The 20,763-nt window shown below is 40.9% G+C and overlaps 1 protein-coding gene across 1 annotated transcript; it reads left to right on the forward strand.

The window, feature by feature from the left end:
• Positions 1-233: 233 nt before the first annotated feature.
• On the forward strand, positions 234-20,746 carry LOC137235823 (uncharacterized). Its single transcript, XM_067758645.1, has 5 exons — positions 234-270; positions 549-1,322; positions 17,231-17,547; positions 17,610-17,828; positions 19,863-20,746. The coding sequence occupies exons 1-5, from the start codon at positions 234-236 to the stop codon at positions 20,259-20,261; spliced, it is 1,746 nt and encodes a 581-aa protein (XP_067614746.1). The 3' UTR covers positions 20,262-20,746.
• The last annotated feature ends 17 nt before the right edge of the window (positions 20,747-20,763 follow it).

The raw sequence follows: 20,763 nt of genomic DNA on the forward strand, positions 1-20,763 counted from the left end.
GTCCATCACTAGCAACATACTTTTTTGTTGACATACCCAAGTTAATTTGCACGGAAATGCGCTCTCATGCATTTCATGTATGCACATCAGCTGTGAAATTGCGGATAGCAAGGGAACTACAACAACAACTACAATACGAAGTAGTCAAAGTGTATTAAATTTAAAGTAGCAAAGAATTTAAATTTGAACAAATTTTTGTATTTGCATCATACGATTTGCAAGCTGAATAATATATGCACTCATATGATAAGTGGAAATTTGTAACAAGAGGTACATCTTATTGCTGCATTGCGCGGATCTTACCTTGACAAGAGTTGTTGTTGTTGTTCTTGTTTTTTTGTGTGCACTTTATAAATACATTTTATATTTACCCTTTGATGTATTCTTCTACTCCAACTCATGCACTTCATGTTCGCTGGTCTTCAATCAAACTGATTGTGATGCCTCACGGCTACAAAAACAACAATATAAAAATTACAACTGCGAAAAAACGAAACAACACCTATAAATGCATCTAAAAAATAAAAAATAAAAATTACGCAAAAAAGGAGTTACACTCTTCTGCCTCTTCTCCACAATTTCGACAGCTTTCGAACATCAATATCACATCACTAAGAAATCAATTGATATCCATGGTAGTGCATGTAATTTAACACATCAAACGAATGCGACGGAGCGACTGTCATTGTTACAACTGAATTACAATGAAAATGTGCGTCAACATAAAGAAGAAGAAGAACAACAAAGCGAACAACAACATGAGAAGCAACAAAACAACGAACAATATTTACCGTTACAAGATTATATGTCACTGTCGATCAACAGAACACTAATGACGCCCACGCCACACAACGATTTCGAAGGCAGCGGTGGTCAGGTAGTTGACGCGGTTGAGCGCACTGAACGCCATTGGCAGAGACGGGAAATAGGCGCAGCGCGGGTAACGAAAAATAAAGAAAATTGGGATAGCAGTAGCAAAAGTAGTAGTATTAGCAGTAGACGAAGTGGCTACAACGAGAAGGAGTGGGATAATAAAGAAGCAGCGAGCAATACAGAAGCCAGCAACACCGCATCACGGCAGCTACTAACACCGGACGTAATATCGATGCGTCAATTGAAACATGCAGTAGATTTACCAAACCAAACATCAGACTACAATTCCAACACCAACACCACTACGGCACAGTTGACTGCACCTACGACATATCACACAACTCTTCCATTGCCTACGCAGCTAACAAGCATTAGTACGAAGATACGTGAATGGTCCATTTTAGGCGAAGCAGCATCATCACACATACTAAAGGTCACGCATGCTAAAGGTGAGTAATATGGCCATTTGCATGGGCACGTATGAGGTTGCATAAGGTTGTTTTTAGATAGTGTATGCGCAATGTGTGCATGTGTGCGCTAGAGTTTTAGTGTGCGCGTGAGCACATATGTGAAATATTGCCATGAAAGTAAAGTAGCGCGCTCCGTGTTGGAAGTTGATTTTGTAATGGTGTCAGCAAGAGCTTAAAGCGAATTTTTACGCTTGAATGACCGAAAGCGATTGTGTGGTAAAATGAGTGCGTGCAGGTTTATTAAAGGAATTGAAATGTGTTTGTTATTGATATGGACGACGTTGAAAAGAAGGAAGTAGGCAAGGAAAGTGTAGTGGAAGTAAAGGTTGTACGGGTTCTTTACTGATTGTGGACACATTTATGTTAGGCAAGGTTGAACTGGCCGGTCAAAATAGGCCGCACATAGACTGTATGTGTCCTACGTTTTATAAGAATTTGCTTGACAACCAAACGGAAAAAACCCTAATTAGGTAACAGGAATTGTGCTATAAAACAATTCCATACTCATGGAAAAAACTAGAAGTTTTCCAGAAACTATTCCAGAAACTAGCTTAATTGCTACCTCGATATCTGCCGCCCCTAGTAGCTGCAGCCTTGAATTGGGTGCGCAGGACACGAAAGCTGAACGTGCTAAACCATTCCTTCCTACAGCTTATAAGCATGAGACGCTAGAAGGCAGTTAACAGTTAATCGTGAAACTGAAGTATTCTCGCTTTAGACATATGAACGACTTTATGTGACTAACGTTGTGGGATTTGCATATAATCTTTGACATTTTTCAGCCCTGCGTTTTTGTCCACAACTTGTCAGCTTGATGGGTCATATGCAACTACTGCCTTTTTTGATTTTTTCCAAACGGATTTGTACGTCTACCGTCGATTCATCCAGTGCTTGCAGTCTCCTTTACCAACTTATTGGACTTTTCGTTACCTTCTATCTATTTTTGACTGGCAACCCAATTGTTTGAGCGACTGTCGTAGTCGCCAACAGCCAACCCTTCTATTTAATAGAGCTTAGGCTTAAGAAAACCTAAACATGAATTTAAATGAATTTAGCTGAATTTTATATTGAAGTTTTTTACATATGTACCTTTTACGTATAAGTATGCATCGTGAATTATTTGCATGTACAAATACGTATATTCTATATTACGTACATATTCCTTATTAACGTTAAGTATTTGAGACGTTTGTATTGTACGCTAACACGCCAGCGTATTTCACCTCTCTGGCAACCCCAACAATGGGTTGGCAGATGTGACTATCTACACATACATATATTTATTATTGTTTTTTGACTTTTTACTTTTTATTATACATCCGAATTCTTTGCCAATCCCGTGTGTGACACAAAATCGAAAAAATCTCACCAAATTATAGAAAATAGTTTTATTACACATTATATAGTGCCTTTTTCTTAGTGAAATACCAAAGAAAGTGTACTCTCTGTTTAACACTTAAGCATAATAAGAAGCAAGTAGTTTGAAGTCAAATTCAAAGAAAGTGCTCGTCATCACGCCGCCTAGAGTCAGTCTCATTATCCCACTCTCGGTCTTCAGCTCTAAGCCAGTTTCTTGGAATGGAGAGAAGTCTGCAGAAGAAAGCGGATTTAAAGACTCAATATGATAGTATTCTAGAAGAATACCTCACCCTCGATCATATGGAGGAAACCGGCTCCTATGAAAAATTTGACGGAGGAAAATGCCTCTCATTTTATCTTCCTCATCACGCAGTTGTCAAACCCGAGAAAAAGACATCAAAGGTGCGGGTCGTGTTTAACGCCTCAAAGATGTCGGCATCTGGACATGCGCTCAACGACGTTCTGTATACCGGCCCTACCCTCCAGCCCGATCTGATGCTTCTGATTCTCAAGTGGCGTACCTACCAATTTGTTTTTAACGGAGACGTAGAAAAAATGTATCGTCAAATCATAACGCATGAAGACGACAGAGAATATCAGAGGATCGTCTTTCGCTCATCTCCGAGCGACCCCATAAAAGACTATCGTCTGAAAACAGTCACATTTGGTGTGAACTGTGCCCCCTACCTCGCCATACGTACTCTTCACCAACTGGCCAAAGATGTACAGGAAAATTTCCCCAAAGCCGTCCCTGTTTTGACGAAAGAAACATATGTAGATGACACTCTCTCTGGCAGCCATGAAATTCTCTCTGCTGAAACATCTCTCTCCCAAGTCATCCAAGTGTTAGCGTCAGCAGGATTTCCATTACGGAAAATAACGGCCAATCACCCCAGTATAATAAAAAACATCAAAGAAGAGGACTTGCTAGATACCAATCCTTTGGAATTCGAGAAAGCAAGCAACAACAAAACTCTCGGCATACAGTGGAACGCTCTGACCGACACGTTTTCGTATACAGTGGACTCAATACCCCTCTCGTCCGCTAATACAAAACGACAAATTCTCTCCTCGGTCGCAAAACTTTTTGACCCCGCAGGGTGGCTTACGCCGATTATGATTCAGGCCAAGATTTTACTCCAAGAGCTATGGATAGACGGAACTGGCTGGGACGAACCAGTGAAGCCCCTCCGCTTCATTAAATGGACGCAGTTCGCAAAAAATTTACCCAACATCTCAGAGATAAAGGTACCTCGATGAGTTGACTACATGCCGAACCAGCAGGTTGAACTGCATGGTTTCTGCGATGCGTCAGAAAAGGCATATTGCGCCACTATATATCTGCGAACAACCCACGGTGCCACCACTTCGTCCCACCTTCTGGTCGCTAAAGGCAAGGTTGCCCCTCGTCGCACTACCAGTCTTCCAAGACTAGAACTATGTGCAGCTCTACTCCTTGCCCGACTAATCGCCTTCGTACAATCCCATCTCGAGCTCTCTCTTAAAAATCTTTACATCTGGTCTGACTCGGACATTGTGTTAGCATGGCTCGAAAAGCCTCCCCACGCTTGGAAAACTTTCGTATCCAATCGAACAGCTGAAATTATGGATCTCGTCGGAAGCGCCTCCTGGAAGCATGTAGGCAGTCGCGACAATCCAGCAGATATGGGCACACGAGGATGCAAACCCATGGACTTGGCAAATTCTTCGCTGTGGTGGAATGGCCCTGCGTGGCTGACCCAGCCCCCCGAAGCTTGGCCAAAACCATCTACCCGCAGCATCAACCCGCCTGAAATGCGCCGAGTCGAAGCACTACACTCAGCTGAAGATGACCCCGATGTATTGGATCGATTTTCCTCTTTTCCTCGCGCCCTCAGGGTCATGGCATATGCCTTCAGGTTCATTAATAATCTCAAGGACCGAATTCGAGGCATTAAACCCGCTCACACTTCCTCTCTGTCTCATGAAGATCTCCGCAAAAAGAAAAATAAACTTGTGACGTTAACACAAACCCGATATTTTCCTCGCGAAAGAGCATGCTTGGAAAATGCAAAACCCATTGATCAAAGAAGCTCTCTACTAACCCTCAACCCATACCTCGATGAAAACGGGCTCCTCAGGGTTCATGGTAGACTAGTTCATTCGACGTTGACTTACAATGAAAAACATCCCGTTATTATCCCAGAAAAATCAAGATTCGCTGTCATCTATATACAGTACCTCCATGAACTTCTTCTCCATGCCGAAACACGTCTCATGCAGCAATGCCTCAGACAGGATCTCTGTATTCCACGACTTAAACCCCTCATAAAGAGATGCATACATCAGTGCAAAACTTGTACCCTCCACAAGCAGCAAATGCGATCGCAAATCATGGCGGCTTTGCCCCCGGAACGATGCACATATGCTCCGCCTTTCACCACTACCGGTGTCGACTTTGCGGGGCCTTTCCAAATAAAATCCTCCTTGCTAAGGTCTCACACCTTACTGAAAGGCTACGTGGCCGTTTTTGTCTGTTTCGTGACAAAAGCTGTCCACCTTGAGCTGTGCTCGGACCTAACAACAAATGCCTTTCTCGCAGCATTCGCTCGCTTCGTCGGACGTCGTGGATATCCTGCCACAATGATGAGTGACAACGGCAAAACGTTTATTGGAGCTAAAAGAGCGACGGCAAAAGAGTTCGTTGACTTCATGAAAACTGCCTCTCAAGAAGTAATCGCAAAATACTCTCCCCAGGGCATTAATTGGAAATTCATTCCACCCGGAGCTCCCCACATGGGCGGCTTGTGGGAGTCTGCAGTGAAGAATTTCAAACTGCACTTCAAGAGGACTGCAGGAGCCCACAAGTTCACATATGAAGAATTTACCACCCTCTTGGTAAGAATTGAAGCCGTATTAAACTCTCGTCCTATCTCACCTTTATACCAAGATCCCACAGAGTTTACCGCGCTGACCCCCGGCCACTTTCTCCGAGGTAGCCCCCTCCTCGCTATCCCTGAAGTGGATCACGCGGATTTATCTCTTATAAACCGATGGGACAGGGTAAAAAGTTTACATCATCAGTTCAGCAAAAGGTGGAAGGAAGACTACCTAAAGGATCTCCAAAAAAGGCAGAAGTGGAAAAATCCACAACCCGAACCCAAGGTCGGTGAGTGCGTCTGCATTCACGACGACTCACTTCCCCCGACTGAATGGCGCCTTGGACGTATTGAAAAAATACATCCAGGTCCTGACGGCCATATACGTGTTGTTGACGTTCGTACTCAAACCGGCACCCTCACACGACCACTTGTCAAGCTCTGTTTCCTCCCTCAGATTGGAAGCCCACCCTCTCGGGCAACCCCGGAGAATTCGTAGCTACTCTCAAACCACCTCTGTCCACTCTTACCACATCGCTGTCACTAATAGTCGTATTTCGCAACATAATGCCAACTGAAACTCCCTGCCTTAACATTTCTCTCACCTAAAAGGCATTTACAACTATACTTTCAGATTGTCATGAATCGCGAGCAGCAACGGGCACCCCGAAATTCCTTGCGGTCAGCAGTGGTCGCGCGCAGCCCGCCGCTGCAAATCGACTACCGACGATGCCGCGTATGTATGCAAACCCACGCTCTTCGCAATTGCAGAGTCTTCAAGCAACTGAAGCCGCCACAACGATGGATTCTCGCGAGGGCGCATAAATTCTGCCTAAATTGCTTAGCGCTATCGCACGCCACAGATGAATGCAGCTCACATGATCGCTGCCGAACTTGCGGCTTACGACATCACTCTCTGCTACATCGACGGGATGCAATCCCGAGCATCCCACGTCATACCCAGGCACCCCGGCCTGGTCGCCAAGTAGTACCACCTCAGGTACCCTCTGCCCCCACCGTGCGACCCCGTTCTCGCCCAGCTATCTCTCGGTCTCGTCCAGCTACCGAAGCACAACCGCCAGCATCTACTGCCGCTCGACGCACTGTTCGGTGCACCGCTCAAGGGCTGCAAACTGCCACTTTCAGGGGAAAGGTGTCTGACCTCCTCGTACGAGATGCGCTACGAACTCTTCAAGAGCTGCAAGAGGCTATAGCCGCTGAACGCGCCTAGGGCGGGGACGATGTTTGAGCGACTGTCGTAGTCGCCAACAGCCAACCCTTCTATTTAATAGAACTTAGGCTTAAGAAAACCTAAACATGAATTTAAATGAATTTAGCTGAATTTTGTATTGAAGTTTTTTACATATGTACCTTTTACGTGTAAGTATGCATCGTGAATTATTTGCATGTACAAATACGTATATTCTATATTACGTACATATTCCTTATTAACGTTAAGTATTTGAGACGTTTGTATTGTACGCTAACACGCCAGCGTATTTCACCTCTCTGGCAACCCCAACAATGGGTTGACAGATGTGACTATCTACACATACATATATTTATTATTGTTTTTTGACTTTTTACTTTTTATTATACATTCGAATTCTTTTCCAATCCCGTGTGTGACACAAAATCGAAAAAATCTCACCGAATTATAGAAAATAGTTTTATTACACATTATACAGTGCCTTTTTCTTAGTGAAATACCAAAGAAAGTGTACTCTCTGTTTAACACTTAAGCATAATAAGAAGCAAGTAGTCTGAAGTCAAATTCAAAGAAAGTGCTCGTCATCACGCCGCCTAGAGTCACGGGAAAGGGAAAAAACTCTTATACAACCGCATATCAGGAACTCTAGAATCATTGCCATCGCCACAACATTATCGCTATCACCGCCGCAGCAACCGCATCCCAAAAAAGGAAGGTAAATTTATACTCAAACCCCCCTTTCTGCGCTAGAAGATGGGAGGAAAGTTTCTCAACGCCGTTTTGGATGATTTGCGGTATTACATCACTGCCTAGGACGAGATCTATTTGCGAGGGAGAGTGACAGTTCGAGTCTGCGAGGTTGAGGTGTGCCCATTTTGCTTGAAGCTCGCCAGTGAGCTTAAGCGAGGGGAGCATTTTTGTTAGCCGGGGTAATACTATTGCCTCTGCACTTATTCTGGTTTTGAAATCGGGGGATACCAAAGTCAGAGAGCACAATTTGTTTGAGGTCTGAACTACCTTGCCGCCCATCCCTGATATTTCAAATCTAGAGGGTTTGAATGGGAGTTTGAGTCTATATTGGGCTCTGGTAGAGATAAAGGTTCGTTCAGATCCCTGATCCACAAGAGCTCGTAGTTTAAAAATTTCTCCTTTATGCTCTACAGAAACGATAGCCGTGGGTAAAATTATTTCACAATCGTTTTCGGAATAAAACGATTGCACTTGGCTTTTCTGCGAGCATGAAGGGCTTTCATCCAGAGCATTGGCTTGATCGGGAGTATTACCGGGTGAGACTGTGGAATTCGTGGTCGCGGCTTGTGAGGCTGTCCTTTGCAATCGTGAGGGTTGTCTTTTCGGCACTTGAGATGAGTCTTCCTGAAGAACTGAGTTGTGCCGATCTTGACATTGATTGCAAGTTTGAGTACTGGAACAGTCTTTCAATATGTGTGACTGAGAGAGACAATTGAAACACATTTTGTTTTCTCTCATAAACCTTCTGCGATTAGAGGTCGACAGCTTCTTAAATTTGAAGCAACTTATAAGGGGGTGAGATGAGGTTTTACACATAGCGCACTTGTACATTGTCCGCTGCTCTGTCACATGGGACTGGGTGTGGGAGGTCGGTTTATTTGGAAACGCATGTGACTGTTGGGGTTTAAATGGCGGCCTAGTTTGAGGAGGAGTGAATTTACTTTTACAGGGAGGAATTTTTAGCGAAATACCGGAGTTATCGGATGGTCCTGGTGTGACGGTAGGGGGAGCGGGGGCATTTGCTTGTTTAAGCAACTGAAGCTGGTCTTCGATCTGGGCTTTTGTGTCTTCGTATGCTATGAGACAGGACCTGTATATGCTATTCGCAGATGTTGGAAAATCTTCGGGCAGGTCCTGATCTGGGGTTTCGACAATCTTATCGAAGACGGTTTGGACTCTATTCCAAAATTTGTCTATATTGGCGTTTTTTATTTTGAGTGAGGACTCCGTGTTGTCTTGGAGCGACGTCGACCTAAACCGAGCACAATATTCGAAAAAATTGTCCGTTTCGGATGTAAATTTTTTGGGGGCAGACGAGATTTTAAATTTTTTAACTCCTTGAGTTTTGGAGCCACCTTTTTTGGTTTCATCGTCACTCTTTTTTGAGCTTTGTTTTATGTCACTTAGAGTTGAGAATTAACAAAAAATTTAACTTCAGAGAGAAAACTTTTTTTTTTTTTTTTTTGAAGAGAGAGTATTTGCTTTTAACTCTGTGAGGGAGTTACGTTTAAATATTCACGTTAAATAGCAAGAGAGAATACTTTTCAAAACCAAAAAAAGTTTTTTAGTTAAATTTATTTGAGGGTGAGACTGAGAAAATTTTACCACTGTGCTGCGTTTGCACTATATTTAATATATGTATATGAGGGTGGTTTAAATATACGTGGGAAAAATACAAATATATATATTTATTTATTTATTTATTTTATTTATTTATTTATTTATTATTTAAAGTCGACGACAAACTATGGTCGACTGCATAATATAAAAGATATATAAATATACAACTCAAAAGATAAAATTTAAGATATATCGAGCTTTCAACAATGTTATATTACAAACAAAGAAATATTAATGAACATTACTATTTAATTTCAGAATATAATAATAATAAGAAATATGAGCAGAAATAAGATCTTATGCCGAAATTTTATACTGGCGGAATGCATCAGATTCCGCTCAGCATGATTTCGGAATGCAGTGGATTCCAATCTCCCTGTTGGAATGCAACAAGATTCCAATCAGCATGTCATGGGAATCCGGCAGTGCTAAGAGTAGTGTAATGAGGATACGCCATCACAAGGCATAAAAAAGTAACATGACCTGTGTTGTTGGAATGCACCGGATTCCAATCAGCTCGATGCCTGACCCATAAGATTATACTGCCGGAATGCATACGATTCCGGTCAGTGACTCATGAAAAAGCATGTATTTTACGTTGTTGGAATGCACCAGATTCCAATCAACACAGAACTGTCTTGTTCCTTCTTAATGATACATGGTGATAAATGTTCCTCCATCCTTAAGCGAGATAGTTCCTGTGTTTTATCGAAGGAATAAAATGCCGGCAAATTAAATTAGCTTGTATCTCTTAAATTAGATAGGCAAGTATTGCATTACGTATAGTGGCAAAAGTACCTTCAAGACTGATGCAGCTATACAAGTCATTGTAGTGCGCGCACCAGATAAGAAGAGGATTATTTTTAGCAAAGTTTCGTCGACAAAGTGGTAAATAGAAAGGAACGTAGTGTCTGGATACTCTAGGGGGAACCGCAAAAAACAAGCGGCTGAGGAGGTCCGCGGAATCAATTTCTCCAATAATGAGCTTATGGATGAACAATACCCCCAGTAATATTCTCCGATTTTCCAGAGTGGGTAAGTTAATAAGAAGAAGTCTACTTCTGTATGGAGGAAGGTGGAGACTTGAGTCCCAATTAAGGCCGCGCAATGCAAATATCAAAAATTGCTTTTGAACTGACTCAAGACGCTTTATATGCTTTTGAGAAACAGGGGACCAAACGCATGATCAATACTCGAGTATTGGACGAACCAGCGATGTGTAAAGAACCTTAGTGAGGTACGGATCATCGAACTCTTTAGCCCATCTTTTAACAAATCCAAGTAAACCCAACGCTTTGTTGGCAATAGATGAAATATGCATGTTAAAATTCAATTTCGGATCAAAAAGGACACCTAGATCATTTGCAATAGATATACGCTCCAAAGGCGTACCATCTATTACATAAGATTTCAATGCTGACTTCACTCGGTGAAATGTCATATGCTTACATTTAGAGCAATTTAAAGCTAGTAAATTTGTTGTGCACCAATATTGGAACGAGTCCAAGTCGGCCTGAAGAAGATCCAAGGAACTCAAATCGGTAGGACAGTAAGTGTAGCAAAGTTTTACATCATCCGCATACATTATAGTATGGGAATATAATATTGTCTGTGGCAAGTCATTAATGAAAAGGGCAAAGAGCAAAGGGCCTAGATGACTTCCCTGGGGTACGCCAGAGGAAACTCCGAACGATTCCGACAGATTGCACTTGAACAGGACTTTTTGGGTCCGGTTAGAAAGATAGCTTTTCAGCCACATTAATAGGTGAAACGGAAAGCCCAGTAAATCAAGCTTATGAATAAGCAACTCGTGGTTGACGGTATCAAATGCTTTGCTGAAGTCCGTGTAGATGACATCCGTTTGCTTGTTCGCTAAAAATCCTTCCATAACTATAGAGGTGAATACAAGCAAATTTGTAGTGGTAGACCTTTGACGAATAAAACCGTGTTGACATGGAGATAAAAGACTAGAACACTGATATTGCAGTTGATTGGTGACAATCTTTTCAAAGACTTTAGGAATGACTGAAAGTTTAGCAATACCCCTGTAGTTCTCAACTTTTGACCTACTACCTTTTTTATGCAGGGGTATAATAAAAGACTGTTTCCAAAGTGCTGGGAATGACGCAGATCCCAGAGATAGCTCAAATAATTTTAAAATAGGCTCATACATGTTTTCGGCGCAGTACCTAAGCACGCAACTAGGAACACCGTCCGGTCCCGGAGAAAAGGTGGGCTTCAAAGATTGAAGACTCTGAAGAACAATATTACCATCAATAGCAGGATTCCTAATGTAATTCGAGCTATCTAAGCGATAGGGATATTGACCAGAATGAAAACCACTGGATGAATACGTGGACTTAAAGAACTCAGAAAATAGTTCAGCAACGTCGTCATCAGTGCAAGCTTTTTTACCTCCAAAGGTTAATGAGGAAGGATACCCAGAAGTTTTCCGCTTTGAATTTACGAAACTGTAAAACTTTTTGGGATTTCTAAAAAATTGGGCTTTACAACAACTCAAGTAATTTTTATAACAAAGCTGATTAAGACGGTGAAATTTAGAACGAGCTATTAGATATTTAGAGAGGTCTGCAGATGCTCCAGATTTCTTGAACCTCTTATAAAGCCTAGATTTGATGTTATTAAGTCTGATAAGTTGCCTTGAAAACCAAGGGGGCTTATTCGAACATAGGGTATAGCGAGTAGGAATGCAGGTATCAAAGAAGCTACCAAGCGTACTGTAAAATATAGAGATAGCCGAATCGACATCAGTGCAAGCATAGAGATCCGACCAATCATGAGAAGCCAACAGGTCATTGAGCATAATGAAATTCGCTTTGTAGAAGCATCTAGATCGGGGACGAGACTGTACTTGAATCCTACGGGGTAGGCTGTTATCAAGTGATATCTCTAGCGTAGGGTGAAGAGGGTCTTCTGGAAGGGATAAAGGTAGTATTTGCGTAAGGGCAGTACCCACCGAGCCATCCACAAATACTAAATCCAGCATTTTATTTCCACTATTTGGAACATTGTTAATCTGTAAAAGAGATGAGTCTAACAAGCAATTGAGAAACTCATGTTGAGCAGTGGGAGTTAAAAAGTTTGAATCACTTATATTAACCCAACTAACTGTTGGCAAGTTAAAGTCACCAACAACAACAAGTCGATCGTTATCTCCCAACTGCGAATGCAAATCACAGATAGCCGAGCTATGACTAGCATAAACATCCATATCCGTACGAGGTGGTATATACGAACAGCAAACAATTACGCTATAGCTACCGAATGAAAGCCTAGATATTGTCCAGCGAAATCAACTCAGACGATAGGTTAGATTCAACAGCAATAAGGACACCTCCCGCTCTAGAGATGCGATCACGCCGATAAACAGCATATTTATTTGAAAAAACCTCAGAATTGTAATTATCAGGCTTTAGCCAGGTCTCCGTAAAAGCTACAACTTGTGCAGAAAAGTTGAAAGAATTAAGGAAGAATGGAACAAGTTTTGATCGTAAACCACGAACATTTTGATAATTAATGAGAAGACGGGACAGATCAGCAATTACCTTTGTGTTGTTATTACTGTGTTCGTCATACCGTTTTTTGGCTGTAATAAAACAGGTTCGGCCCTCGCCTTTCTCGTGAACAAGTGAACCACAGTATGCTTGGCCCAAAAAGAGGAATCAAGTACCTTATCGAAATATTCATCTGAAAGGGATATTTTAAATGAGGAGATGTCTCTCTGATATTTAAAGTTAAATTTATACACATTGATGTTACTAGTGGGTGCAACACCAAGTTTAGAGCAAACGTAATGAGCAATGTCATTTTCGGTAAGCGAGGCATGTAATCGGGACACAAATACAGCCCTACGAGGTGGCACGGCAGTCACCTGCGAAGGAGTAGCGGATAGCGCACCAGAGAGCTGGGAAGGTGCGGCCGTTATAGCGTTGGTTATCGAGCCCGTACTATTTTTTTCAGGTACACTTGTATCGTTAGCAACAACCCCAGTATCGGTAACTGTTATTGTTGGAGCTAAAGATACGGGTGGAGGTGTAGGATGAATTGGGGAGTCCAGCGAAATCAACATTGGTGACGTAAAACAAACAGCCGCAAAAGTACCACTATTAGTTCGTGCATCGTTTAATTTGCCATAGATCGTCTCACTGGAAGTCTCGACACAACCTTGTGTAGATTCTTGTGGAGATTCCTGAGCTGCATTGTTCATAACGGCTTTGGTTAGCCTGTTCGTATTAGTCAACGCGGTTGAAGGGACATTCGTAGGAGGACAGCTTTGCCCCTGACTCGAAGACAAGTTGGAGTCATTGTTGGGCATACATTTCTTTCGTTTTGGGGATTCAGATATCACTTTCAATTTTTTAAAGTGAGCCTCCATCGTTTTGAATCTTTCGTTAAGGTCACGAAACCCAATAAAAATGTTGTTGAACTCTTTCTGAGTTTGCCTCATAAAAGCTCGCATGTCATTTTCTACGGAACGACAATCATGACATGTCCAGTTCAGTCCAATTTTGCTGGATATTAGGTCAACCACCCGACCACCTATGTGAGAGAAACCGGCACAGATAACATGAGCCATATTATCACAGAGCCAACAACAAACATAATTATCACCACGGGAAATTTTGTTTTGATTGGTGCACTTCTTGACACAGCAATCCAACATAATTGCAAAGTTAAACAAACCCAAAAGAAAAATAGGCAAAAGAAACTATAAGTATAAGATAAATTGAACAGCTGTTCAAAAATTATGGGCAAGAGTTATTTTGGAGCACTGGATGCAAATCGCAAGGCAGCGTATAGCTAGCAGCGAACACAACACAAACCAAAAAGGGCACACAATGACTTGCTAATAGCAGCTACCAATAAAAAGGTATGCAGTTATCACAATTTTTCGTGAAAATCTATGATATATGAACACACAGACTGAATGTTTAAATTGCACAAAAAGCCACTATGTATATTGCACTGTGTAAAGATTTAATACGAAATTAAACTTATAAACTGTTTTCTATTATATGAATAAATATTTATAAAAGACAAAACTTGTTTACAAAGTAAAAAGAATAACAATTCGAAGAGCGATCAAAAACACGTCCGCGCACGGCAAGGTTACCAGATCAGATATGTAAATATGAGTAATTATTTTTTAAGATTTTCACTATCGATATTTTTGTGGACTGTATAAATGGGGATACAGAGTGAAATACTAAATTACTCGGGAAAATTTTTTAGCTTTACACAAGAGAGATATATTTTTCAAACGCTAGTGTACGCACTGAACCACTCTTGTACCACTGTATGAGATTTTGTTTCACCGCTTATGTCGCTTTCTTGTATACGCAAATGAGGAAACCGAGAAAATTTGCTTGCGTTTTTTTTTTTTTTTTATTAATTCAATGGGGAGAAATCAGAAGTTAGCAGAGGGTGTGCAATATATTTAATTAACGACAAGAGATATTTTAATTTAAATGAGGAAATTTTAAATTATTAAGAGATTTGTCGCATTAAAATATAAGGGGTGCTTTTAGCAAGTGTGCCCACTGTAGCTAACTACTGAGTTTTTCTTATTTTGCTTTGCACATATACCGTACTGAGTTTTGCAATATGGGGTTATTGCTATATGTATATATATATATATATATATATATATATACGAAATGGTATGTGCAATTTTAGTGGGAACTTGAGAAAATTTGGCGGGAAATGAGGATTATTGGCGGGAAATTCTAATCCTCGAAAATGAAAATTGCCTTGATTTTTCTCTTTTATGTATATTTTTTCCGTGATTGGGTTGTATTATATCTCATTTAATACTCACGGTTTACAAAAAGGGCGAAGGTACTTGCGTTTTTATTGCGCTGGTTTCCTTAGTGGCGTCGAAGGACCACTGTTTAGGGGGGTTGGAGTATAAATTTACCTTCCTTTTTTGGGATGCGGTTGCTGCGGCGGTGATAGCGATAATGTTGTGGCGATGGCAATGATTCTAGAGTTCCTGATATGCGGTTGTATAAGAGTTTTTTCCCTTTCCCGTGACTCTAGGCGGCGTGATGACGAGCACTTTCTTTGAATTTGACTTCAAACTACTTGCTTCTTATTATGCTTAAGTGTTAAACAGAGAGTACACTTTCTTTGGTATTTCACTAAGAAAAAGGCACTGTATAATGTGTAATAAAACTATTTTCTATAATTCGGTGAGATTTTTCCGATTTTGTGTCACACACGGGATTGGCAAAGAATTCGAATGTATAATAAAAAGTAAAAAGTCAAAAAACAATAATAAATATATGTATGTGTAGATAGTCACATCTGTCAACCCATTGTTGGGGTTGCCAGAGAGGTGAAATACGCTGGCGTGTTAGCGTACAATACAAACGTCTCAAATACTTAACGTTAATAAGGAATATGTACGTAATTTAGAATATACGTATTTGTACATGCAAATAATTCACGATGCATACTTATACGTAAAAGGTACATATGTAAAAACCTTCAATATAAAATTCAGCTAAATTCATTTAAATTCATGTTTAGGTTTTCTTAAGCCTAAGTTCTATTAAATAGAAGGGTTGGCTGTTGGCGACTACGACAGTCGCTCATGGTTCGGCCGAATGCGAAACAAATTTTGTGGTATAATTATGCACTTTTTGCTAACGTTCCAAATTCTGAACTTTCGAATAAATAACTCAAATATTCAGTATGGCCAGATGATCTTTATTTACACTACTTGGGTACTTAGTAATACTCCACAATTACAATACTCGCGTTCTTCACGTATAGCGTGTTAAAATCGAACTCATTCCAGATTCCTCAGCGTGCACTGCTTTAAACTCTCTGTTACCTCGTTTGCCCATCTCTCTTAAGGTCTAGACGTTTCACGAACATGCCTTCTTGAACAGTTGTATATCATGCTTGGTTATTTAGCTATATAAATGTATATCTGTATATGCTTTATTGACGTCTATGCGTGTGAAATATTCTCTTCGCTTCAAGCTGCTGGTTGTGTATGTGACATATTGTTCGTTGCCTTCTATGCATGTGTGTATATGGTTTACTGTTGTTGTATAGCATATGTTTACTAACGGCACAGTGACGCCTCGAAATCGCCAACATTCCCCACAATATATGGGCTGCCTTCGCAGCAACCGTGTGTCCATGCACTAAAAAACAGCCCTAGTTTTAAAACCGTCGCCCACCGGTACCACCTTCGCATTACTTCAGGGTGGCGTTCCATTTTTCTCATTTTTTAAGAGCGTACTGTTGTCCCTGCGTCCAGGTTCCCGCTATTTGCTCTGAGTCTCGACATCCACCTGCGATTGATCCACCGGTTCTTAAACTTCGATTAATTGGTCGCCAATCCATCGGTTGTTTGGTATCGGCTGATGAGCCTTGAATGCGCCGTTTAACTAACCATCTACCATTAACCAGTCGCCGATTCATCGTTTTCTGACTATATTAGTGATTTTGGGTATTCAGAAATTGAATCGTCGCTCACCTGTTTCACCGCCCATTTTGAGGCATTCGTTAACCAATTTACCAACTCATTGATTCTTCCGTCATGGATTCTATTTGGGTTTCCGGCCACCGATTCACCTATTACACATTTCACCTGCAACTCTAACATCAGCCATCCGTTAAGCGAATCTAGCGGCAACTTTGGCACTATCCAACGAATTCACCACTAACTGCTTGTTAGCATACCTTCATCGGGGATCTATTGCAGCTCGACTTCCCATCATCTCGAGTAGTTACAGCCATTCGTCACGGTGTTTCTGTGCTGCTGGCGCAAATGAAGCCACAAAGTGTTTTCCTTTATAAAGGAATTAGGGCTTATTTTACTTTGTATTGAATCTGTAATACCTCAAACTTCGACAATGCCCACCTCACCAACTTTTTTGTAAAAAAATGAGATCGGTGCAATTCACGCGTTTAGTATTTAATATTTTGATAGCGACCGAAAGCAAATATCCATAACACGACTTGAAAAGTATTTATAGGGTAGAGAGTATCTATTCTGCCATTCCTTGTTATCATTCATTCCAACATTTTTTTTTTTCACTTACTATCCTTAGGCCTCAAAAGATCCCTACTAGCACCAGCCGCTAGGCAAATACCAAGAATCATTGCAAATTATTTTGCTTTGGATGTCAATTCGGATCTTTTGCTTGATAGCGAATTTTTGGTGAGCACTGCAACACCACTTCAAAGCAACGATGTAGAAGAAGAACAACAATACGATAACGAGAACAATAAGAAAGAGATAGAGCATGAACAGTTGCCAGCTGATGCAAACATAAGAGCGGAAGAGTGGAAAACACAGTCTCAAGTAAAACAAACAACGCAAGAGAATGAGTCACTATTTTTCAATATAACGGACTATTGTGAAGAGGTGAGTAAACTGTAATAGTTTTTATTTTTTTCAGTTTACTATAACTTTCAAATAATTTCTAGGTTACTTACTATCAAAAAACCTTGTCAAGTTTGGGTGAGAATGCGCTCTACACGTGCCTCTCGTATTTTTTAACCCTCTTTGTTTTCGTTTTGATACCGTTATTCGTGCTGGCTACGTTTAATTGTTTTTTGATTATGTTGGTGCGTCGCTCAAAGAATTTACGTGGTGAAATGACAAATGCGAATAGCATACGGAGGTCGCGTATGAGTGGGAAAGAGGTGAGTTTGAAGTTTTTTAGGGGTTTAAAACACTAATAATTCGGCAGCTATTCCGGAACCTGTTATTCCTGTTATTATTTTTATACAGTTCATGAGTAACAGTTTGTATTGGACCTTAAATGGTTTTAGGCTAGAGTAGAAAAACTTGATTGCCGAAGGAAAGTAATTCGTTCACTAGAGAATGTTCAATTAACACGCTATGCCCAAAGGGGCACGCCACAGGGTGGAGTTCTCTCCCCGTTCCTATGGAACCAAACGTAAAATTCGTTAGCGAGAGATACAAGATGGGCAATTGGGAAGGGTGTGGCATACGCTGATGACCTAGTTACGTTAGCTTACAGAGGCAGGTTCCCTCAAACCTTTTTAAGACCTGATTCAGGTAGCATTGCGATCAGGGTCCCTATGTGCATCCGGATGCGTACCCACTGTCGATTCAAAAAAGCCGAACAAACGCTATAAAATACCACCGGTGAACTCGCCAGAACTACATAATTTACACATAAACCTGGAGACAAGCCCAAATTTCTAGGCTTAGTTCTCGATAAAAAGCTAAACTGGAAGGACAAACGTTATTCAGCGCTAAAAGAAAGCGTACTTGGCATTATACAAGTGCGTGAAATAGAGACATTGGAATATAGAGACTTATCCACAATATATGCAGATGGATTAATACCGCAACTATTCGAACCATACTGCTGTATGGGATAGTTGTACGGTGGTCAGCCTAGAGCAAGGCGTCAAAGCTTTACTTGTTGGGTAAAGTACATAGATCTAGTATTAGACTAGGGAAGCTCTTCGGCGTATTTTTGACATCCTACCCTTAGATTTTGCTGGTTATCTAGCAGCGGCAACGTCGGCCCTGCGTTAAAGAGGGTTATTCAATTGGAACAGCAAAATTATAAATATTCCCAGCATAGATGATTTGGCCGAGTCGAATAGCAGTTTCGCTGGTGACAGCAGCATTTCTATATACACCGGCGACCCTAAGTTAACGGCTTCTTCCTCCCAGCAAGGATAGCTGTGTGACCATAAATTTGGCGGAAAGCAATTTTTTTTGTAATCACAGAAGCGTTACTGTTGACGACAGCATTTCCATATACATTGGCGGCTATAAACCAAACGTCAGAGTGAGAGGAGGAGCATTTTCAAGGGAAACGGACATTCAGCTCTCCTACGGACTGCCCGATCACTGTAGTATATTCCAGGCAGAAGTATCAGCCATTATGGAAGCCGCAGTAGGGATAGAGATACACAATATCGGTAAGGAAATATTTATTTTCAGCGACAGCCAGGCGGCTATCAAATCTCTTTGGCTCTTACTCGTTCAGTTTTGAACTAAAACTTAATTGATACCGATCACTTTAAGAAATAACCCAACAGAGCCGTGTACATCTCACATAGGTTCCCGGGCACAGGCGGGGGGAAATTGCATTGCAGACGAGCTTGCTAGGCAGTGTATGACCAGGCAGATTCTTCCCGACAAAGAACGCTTAGATAGATAAGCTCCTTGCCACATGCAAGCTTAGAGAGCATATCTACTGTCAAGACGACGAAATATGGATACTAATATCGGGTTATCGGACATCTAAGAAAAAAGATCTCTAAGTTGGGATAAAATCTCTACACTGATAGAAGTACAAACTAGTCACTGCCTTATATGTAGGTAGCTATGCAAAAATGCTAGGAGCGCCTTATCGTCGATGCTGCAGGAGTTGCATGGACGATGAAGAGAAAGAAGCAGTGGTTCATCCAAACTGCAACTGCCTGGCACTAAGTGGCGCGATACAGCGCTTCCTGTGAGTAATCTGCACCAGTTCGTAGAGTATGACTTCAAGGAGTTTGTAGCCATTATCAGTAGATATCCGGACTTAACTCGTTCTGAGAAACTCAAAAATAACAAACAACTGGACCTGGGCCAATATTTTTCGCAAAGTCTCTACAGTCTTTTTGAACTTTTGTTTTTTCATAATATTTAATTATTATCTCTCGCTGCCTTTTTATCTTATTTTATTTTTCTTTCTCTCCTTTTCACAGTCACGCAAATTTCACAGCTCATCCGTTTCACAGGAGAATCGCATCACCGTCACACTCATTGCAGTCGTCTTGCTCTTCATCGTTTGCCAATTACCATGGGCAATTTATTTAATCGTTTCTGAAAATGTCGATATCGATAATAATGTGCAAGCGGTCATCGGTAACATATTCAATTTTCTTGCTGCCATTAATGCAGCAGCGAATTTTTTCCTCTATTGCGTACTCTCAGACAAGTACCGCAAGACGGTACGCGAGCTTATATCCGGCTGTAAATATCGTGGACATGCGCGTAATACGAGCGCCAGTGCGAGTCTCTATACGAGTACGCATGCAACGCAAGCATTGAATGGTAGCCGACGTTATCGTCCAACAGCGTCAACGGCGATGGTGGTGAAGTGAGCATGAGCGACAGAGAGAGAGAGAGAGAGAGAGAGCGTGTGGTGAATTACGCAGCGTTTAGCGCAAAAGTCATTTAACTGTACATTTGTATTAGTTGTATAGTATGCATTCATTCGTGTTGTTGTTGTTCTGTCATTATATGTGCGCGTGTTCTCAAACACTTCACAATTTAAGTTGAATATTAAAATCATTGATAAATTAAATTTAGTTAGAATTTATTAGTAAATATTTGTAATCTTTAATTTAAGTGAATTGTTTTTATTTTTGCTAAGTGATTTACTGTTAAGTACCTAATTGACTAGATATATGTATGTAAGTATATAACAGTCGTCGAAATGGCTGTTTGTTTTATGCTGGCTGAGTATTAAATTAAAATTTATTTGTATAAGCAATCGAATCAGCAAAATAATTTAATTATATTATTTATGTGCTAGTATATTAGTCATACATATACATTTAATCCTATGCATAGCTTAAGCAAGCTAGTGAAAAATATGAACAA

The sequence above is a fragment of the Eurosta solidaginis genome, unplaced genomic scaffold, assembly GCF_040869045.1.
Source record: "Eurosta solidaginis isolate ZX-2024a unplaced genomic scaffold, ASM4086904v1 ctg00001023.1, whole genome shotgun sequence".
NCBI lineage: Eukaryota > Metazoa > Arthropoda > Insecta > Diptera > Tephritidae > Eurosta > Eurosta solidaginis.